General features: G+C 39.9%; 1 protein-coding gene across 1 annotated transcript in view; it reads left to right on the top strand.

Annotated features, from left to right (window-relative positions):
• LOC103581809 (fatty acid desaturase 2-like protein FADS2P1) overlaps nt 1-5,988 on the top strand; it is a gene marked incomplete at its 3' end in the record, with an annotated part of 25,088 nt that extends 19,100 nt beyond the window's left edge. The window contains exon 5 of the mRNA XM_008563554.1: nt 5,863-5,988. Coding sequence (XP_008561776.1) covers nt 5,863-5,988 — 126 coding nt within the window. The remainder of the gene's footprint in view (nt 1-5,862) is intronic.
• Between the last annotated feature and the right edge of the window lie 986 nt (nt 5,989-6,974).

The raw sequence follows: 6,974 nt of genomic DNA, 5'->3' as shown, positions 1-6,974 counted from the left end.
TGCAAATAGAGCTGCCAAAACATGAGAATACAGGTCTCCATCCAACATGATTATTTCCATTCCTTTGGGCATATACCCAGCAGTGGGATTGCTGGATTGCACAGCAGTTCTATCTGTATTGTTTGAGGAACCTGCATATGGTTGTCCATAATGGCTGCACTAATTTACAGTCCCACCAACAGTGTTTTAGAATTCCCTTTCCTCCTCATCCTTGCCAGCATTTGTTATTCTCTGTTATTTTGATAATGGCCAGTCTAACTGGGTGAGATGATATTTCAATGTGGTTTTGATTTTCATTTCCCTGATGCTTAGTGATGTTGGACATTTTTTCCTGTGTCTGTTGGTCATTTCTATATCTTCCTTTGAGAAATGCCTATTTAGCTCCTTTGCCCATTTTGTAATTGGGTTACTTGTTTTTTTACTGTTCAGTTGTTGGAATTGCTTGGGTACTCTGGATAGTAATCCCTTGTTGAATACATAGATTGCCTAAATCACATTCTATTTCTGGCCTCAGTGTTACCATCTGTAATATTAGGAGTTAAACTAGATCTCTGCTTTTTTTATAACTTTCTAGGATTTGGTGACTATGTGCTCTGGTCCAGAAGAGGGACAAATGCTTCTGAGCCTTTCACTAAGACAAATCCTTGCATTCAAGCCAGAAAATGCCCACAGGCACTGACTCAGAGCCTATTTGTTCTTCCTTAACACAGTAATTATATATATATATATATACACACACACACACATTCAAATATACAGCCAGCCCACCACACCCATGGGTTCTACAGGCACTGACTCAGAGCCTATTTGTTCTTCCTTAACACAGTAATTATATATATATATATACACACACACACACATTCAAATATACAGCCAGCCCACCACACCCATGGGTTCCGCATCTATGGATTCAACCAACTGCAGCTCAAAAATGTTTGGAAAAAAAAAATTGATGGTTGCATCTGCACACAAACACACATATATACATATAAATATATATAAATCTTCCTGGTTATATGGTTCCCTAGGTGATAGTGGCTTGGCAGTAGCCAACTAATAAAAAGGGTGAAGAGAATGCTGGAGTGAGGCCAACAAAGAGAGGTGAACAGTCCCTCCTGACAGCAAGTGATAAGGGGGGACAAGGGAGGGAACAGAAGGAAACATATGACATGAGAGCCTGCCAGGTGCCAGGTTCAGGACTAGTCCTTCAGGCACTGTCTCATGTAAATCTCATGAGGTGGAATTATAGCACCCCTATATTTCAGTTGAGATTAAGGTTCAAAGGCCAATTTAAGCCAATGGCTATAAGCTGGTGAGAGGAAGAATTCCTAACAGTAGTAAATAGCACAGGCTTTAGATCAGTACTGCTCAATTATGGCTGTGATTTGGAGTTGCCTAAAGAACTTTTAAAAAAACACTGCTGCCTCAGCACCATCTCTAGATGTTCTGACTAAATTCATCTGTGGTGGGATCTGCATGTTTTTGAAAGCTCCCCGGGTGATTCTACACTGCAGCCAGGATTGAGAACTACCGCTCTACCAACAGACCTGCCTTCTGTGGGAATTCGCCACTGATTAGCTGAGTCATTTTGAATAAGTGACTTAATGTCATTGAATCTCAGTTTCCTCAACTGCAAAATGAGGATAGATGATGCTTCAACCTGATAGGGATGTTGTTGGACTATACTTGATATGTACATGTCATGTTTAACACCGTGCCTGGCATAGGGACATGCTTAATAATTATTAGCTGTTACTAGTATTAGGAAACAATATTTTTATAATCAAAACGAGGACCCAGAAAGTGCTTAATCATGACGGTGTTAAGAAAATAGGGAAGTAGACCATAAATCACATCGAGTTGGAAGAGACTTGGAATCCTCTGCTCTTACATACCCTCTCTCCCTTCAAGCAGACTGAAGATTAAGGACATCAGTGAACACAGAGTTGGAATTGGATTCATATTAGAGATATGTCTGTCCCTCAAAATGATTAGAATAAATAATAAATTGTCATTTTATATGACAAGTTTCATTCAACCAGAAAATTCCTGTAGGCACACTACACCCTCTATCCACCAGTGTTATATAGATGATGTATTTCTGGATTCACTCAGAAATACTTGCCATAGACTAAAAGCAGAGGTGGTTTCTTGTGTCACTGTGAGATTCAGATAATGGACACTTCCCTGTTCTGAGGAGTCAGAGGAAAGGTGAGACTCATCTACCCTGGAGGTAATTGGTGGTTGAGTTGGTACCAGTACGTGGAATATTTCAGATCAGCCCCACCTTTGCTGGCACTTTTAAAAACCACTGCTTTCCCATTGGTCCAAATTTGTACACAGCTCTTTCTCTATAAACTGTGTCTCCAGACACCATTTTGCACCAGTTGAAATAAATATAATCTCGTGAACAGAATGAGAAGGTGGGAAATGGCTCCAGAAGCATGTTGGGTGTACTCTGTGTGCTTGCAGGCAAAACCAGTGATTCATGAGGAAAATGAACACAGTCCTCAATTATTTGCAGCAGAGAAAATTACCTGTTGGAAGAAAAGGTGGGTGGGAAGGAAATGACAAAGAAAATTATAATATAAACAGCAGCATCCCCACCTTTTACATGCATCGCAATTGTAAATTTCAAAACTTAATCTCACATCAACTCACCACCACCACCGCCCTACTCTCCTCTAACTCCCCTGCCCCGGAAAAGGTACAGACATTCAGATTCTTTGGTGTTTTCATTCACTAGCTGTGCAAAAAGATATATGTTGTCATCCTTGCAGTGTTTAAACAATGAAAGAGCCCTTCTGAAAATAAATGAGGAAATGTCTGCATGTATCTTGGACTTTTGTGCAATACTAAAATCAAAAGGGGCTCCCTGTAGCACAGCTTTCATACCCCTCCAGAATGCACATTTGAAAACTAAAAGAATCGGGTCTTTTTATTATAGGGATAATGGGGCAGAATATTTAAAATTAAGATCTTCCTAGAAAATCTGGCCTATACTGTTTCCATGACTACATCCTAAAATGTTTTATTTTGGCGGCAGAGAGAGAGAGTGTCAAACACATTATTTCCTGTAATGCTCTCAGTAACTTCATCCATTTGATAGGTGAGGAGATTGCCCAAGGTCACACACCTAACTAGATGGCCAAGCAGGGATTTCAATTCAGGTTATTTTCAGTCCAAAGCCTGTGTTCTTTCTATTGCACTGAGAAAAGACCTAAGCTGGAAATGAGGAGTGACTTAGGGTGGTTCCTGTTTAGGACTCGGCACAGGAGCAGCCTGTTTACACATAGCTGAGAATACTCGCTTGCCCATGACATATTCTATTTCTTGCTTCCAATAATAGTGGCTTCCAGACAGATGGGACGGTGTGGAGCCACCATTTTAGATTACACCTATCATTACTCTGATTGACCACTGTTCTAAGTTTTCTCTGTTAAGACCTGCTCCCTGACCTATCATAAATCAAAACCTGTCTCCCATATTACTAATTACCACAGATAGCTATTGGCTAAAAGAGTACAGTCAGCTGGTGGAAGAGGCCAAAATGTGAGCTCTTTAAAGACTTAATTGAAAAACAGAATCATTCCTTATCACACCGTCTTTGTTTAGTTGTGTACTGCTCCCATTAGATTGTATGTTTCATAAGTGTGGGAACCCCATTTTATCATGTTTATCTTTATATTTCAAATGCCTAGCTCAGTATCTGACAAATGGAACATTCTTCAAAATAAGTAATGAATGGGTGAAGAAATGAGGGAATGCACAAATGTAAAAGTGAGTGTGTCATATGCAATTTGATGGGAGACGTACACAGGAGATGAAACTCCAGAAGGGGGAATCAAAATTGTTGAATACAGCATGGGACATGTTGAGTTTGAGATATCATGAGTCATCCAAAAGGAAATATTTGGAAAGTGCCCATTTGGGCATGAGATTCAGGATAGAGATCTGGCCTGAAGGGAGAGATTCTACATAAGGATGTTAGGAAGTGTTAGAGGTTGGAAGAGAATTGTCCCGACCCGCAGGATATACAACACAGACCCTGAAGAGGAGAGTGGGAACTGGACAAGAGATTCTACATAAGGATGTTAGGAAGTGTTAGAGGTTGGAAGAGAATTGTCCCGACCCGCGGGATATACAACACAGACCCTGAAGAGGAGAGTGGGAACTGGACAGGACAAGAGACACGAGAAATGGAGACAAGACAGTATTCTGATCAAGTCTCATTTATTATCCAGAAGGTCACAGTTTATATAGACAGCAGGAGGGAATCAGCAGATAAGGAAGTGAGCAGCCGATGGTTTACTGAGAAAACCGCAGGGCGGGTTGTTCTGGTAAATGGAAAATTCCCGTTATCTATGGCAAGTTGCAAAGTTACCTACACCCATAGTGCACAGGAGGGGGAGGGACGGAAGATAACAGCAAACAAGGCTCTGAGGCCTCGAGGCAATAGCTGGGCGGGCTCTTTGGCTCCGGACGGGCAGGCAGCCGGGCTCTAATGGCTCTGGACAGAGAATGCCACTCCTGTTGGTTGTGGGTGGGGTGGAGAGTTGCTAAGAGAGGACTCTGCAAAGAAGTCTATGGAAAGGCAATGCTAACGCTTACAACTTGTCAAACATACCCGTCCCCTTCTACCATAGACATATGGTGTCTAGACCTGCATGCTCCAACAGAAATATAATGCAAGCCACACTAAAATGACATGTGTCATTTTAAATTTTCTAATAGGCACATTTAGAAGATAACTTTGTTACCCCATGTATATTAAAAATATTTTCATTTTATCATGTAGTCAATGTAAAAATTATCAATGAGATGTGTTATATTCTTTTTTTATACTGAGTCTTCAAAATTCAGTACGTATTTTACACTTACAGGCTGTCTTAATTCAACTGGCCACATTTCCAGTGCTCCAAGACACATGTGGCTAGCAGCTACTGTGTTAGACAGTGCAGATCTAGAACAGTAGATCTGGTTATTAAGAGATGTCAAATATGCAATTAAAAAGCTACTACTACTGCTTATTCTTCTGTAAATGATTAACATAAGGGAGAAGAAATTTAATATTTCAATGTGCCAACATTTTATATACAGCATCTCATATCTCCCCAAACAACCCATGAAGATAAGTGTCATTGTACTGTATTTACTGGAAATGGAATTGAGCCTCAAAGATGATGGGTGATTTGCCCAAACCATACATCTAGTAGATAAAACTAGGTTTATGTGCCTCCAAATTCTTTGCTTTATTAAAACCTTCAGATTTTCAGTGAGAGAGAGAAAAATCACAAACTACCTAGTCACAGGTGATTCAAGCTTAGTGCCAGCTGAAAAATTTTTATTCTCATTTGTTTTTATATGAGAGTATTGAAGCAGGGACATGCAATGACCTGAGCCAAGCCCCCCAAGGAGATAGCTTCAGATCCATAGTTCTTTGAAATATTCATTGAAGTAGAATACCTGGGGGCACTTTTTCCCCCAAAACTAATTAATCTTAGAGCTGAGGGTTCTTTATATGTAAAGTAGGCATAATACCTTCTGTCCATCTACCTTCAAAAAGAATTTTTTAAATGAGGATTAAATAAGAGAAAGATGAAAAAACATTTCATTTCAATAGGTTTTTATGATTTTCATTATAAGGAGTTATTTTAGCCTGAAGCTGTGTGTTTCTGGATCAGAGAATTATTTCTTCATCAGAGCCTCTGTTCAATGAGTCACTCTGTGACCCATCAGTGGGGCAAGCTCAAGAAGATCAAATGTCTTATTTTGACTTTGGGGGTGCATGCACAAAACTCCAACAATGAAGGGTTTTTCAGGAGAGAAATCTTTCAGCTAATGAGCCTCTCTTTTTTTCAGGGTCTGTCAGCAAACTGGTGGAATTACCGGCACTTCCAACATCATGTAAAACCAAACATCTATCCCAAAGACCCTGACATTGACATGGGCCCACTTTTTCTGCTTGGAGATTCTCAACCTGTCAAGGTACATTAAGAAACCCTGAGCACTAAAGAAATGCTTTGGGAAGTGAACCCTGAAAGGGCTCACAACTTTGTCTTAGAAAGATCAAGCTGCAGGTTTTGACTTTACACATCTGAGAGCATCGCTTTTTTTAGGTCTAGGATATAGATTTGAAATAACAGATTCTGAATAACAGATTCTGGGGTTCTAAGAATAGAAGAATATTTGCAGTCATGACTCCATGACCTTGAGGGTCATCCAGTCTAACCTCCTAGAGCAGGAAATATGATAACTCATATCACTCTACTTGAGCAATCCCAGGGACAGACAGGTCCCTGACCAGTGCCTGTCATTATCTGAGGCAACACATGCCGATGTCAGATACTAGAACAAGATAGCTGAGATTGGCAATGATTGTCCAAAGTTTAACTATGAAAAGGAGAAATGTTCACCCAGAAAAGACAGGTCAGTCATTCAATAAGCACTAGATCACGAACATCTGAATATCTCACCAATTCTAGCCCAGTTAGAAGAGACTATTGTATTGTTAGTTAATTTTGGTTCATTTATACATGAACTGCAGCCCAAATGCCTTGTAAGACAGCTAGAGATTCCACCTCTAATTTGGATTTAACAGAAAAAAGAGGGGAAAAGTTATCTTCATAATTTCTCAGCTATTGATTTTTTTAGACCTCAAATTAAAACCAGCATGTAAAGGACTATTTAAATTACAAAGTTTTTATTTGGAAGTTTGATATGAAATATTTAGGAGGGAGTCTTCCTTAAACAAAGAAGGTATAAGGATAACCACAGAAAGGTATCTCTTCTCAAAGGGAAATGCTGGGTCCTGAGAACCAGGCACTTGGACAGAGGTTGCTATCTCTTCCTAGAAAGACTTAGGAGCTGTATAGAAGTAAAAGAGTGTAGCTTTGTCCGTTGTTGCCTGGGTCTATCTGGTACATAAACCAAAAATTGTGCAACTTTTTGAAAATAAGTTTTCCCAGCTTTGG

Source organism: Galeopterus variegatus, unplaced genomic scaffold, assembly GCF_000696425.1.
Source record: "Galeopterus variegatus unplaced genomic scaffold, G_variegatus-3.0.2 Scaffold13986, whole genome shotgun sequence".
Lineage (NCBI taxonomy): Eukaryota > Metazoa > Chordata > Mammalia > Dermoptera > Cynocephalidae > Galeopterus > Galeopterus variegatus.
Note: the sequence above shows the minus strand (reverse complement) of the source record. Positions and strands in the feature narration are given on the sequence as shown.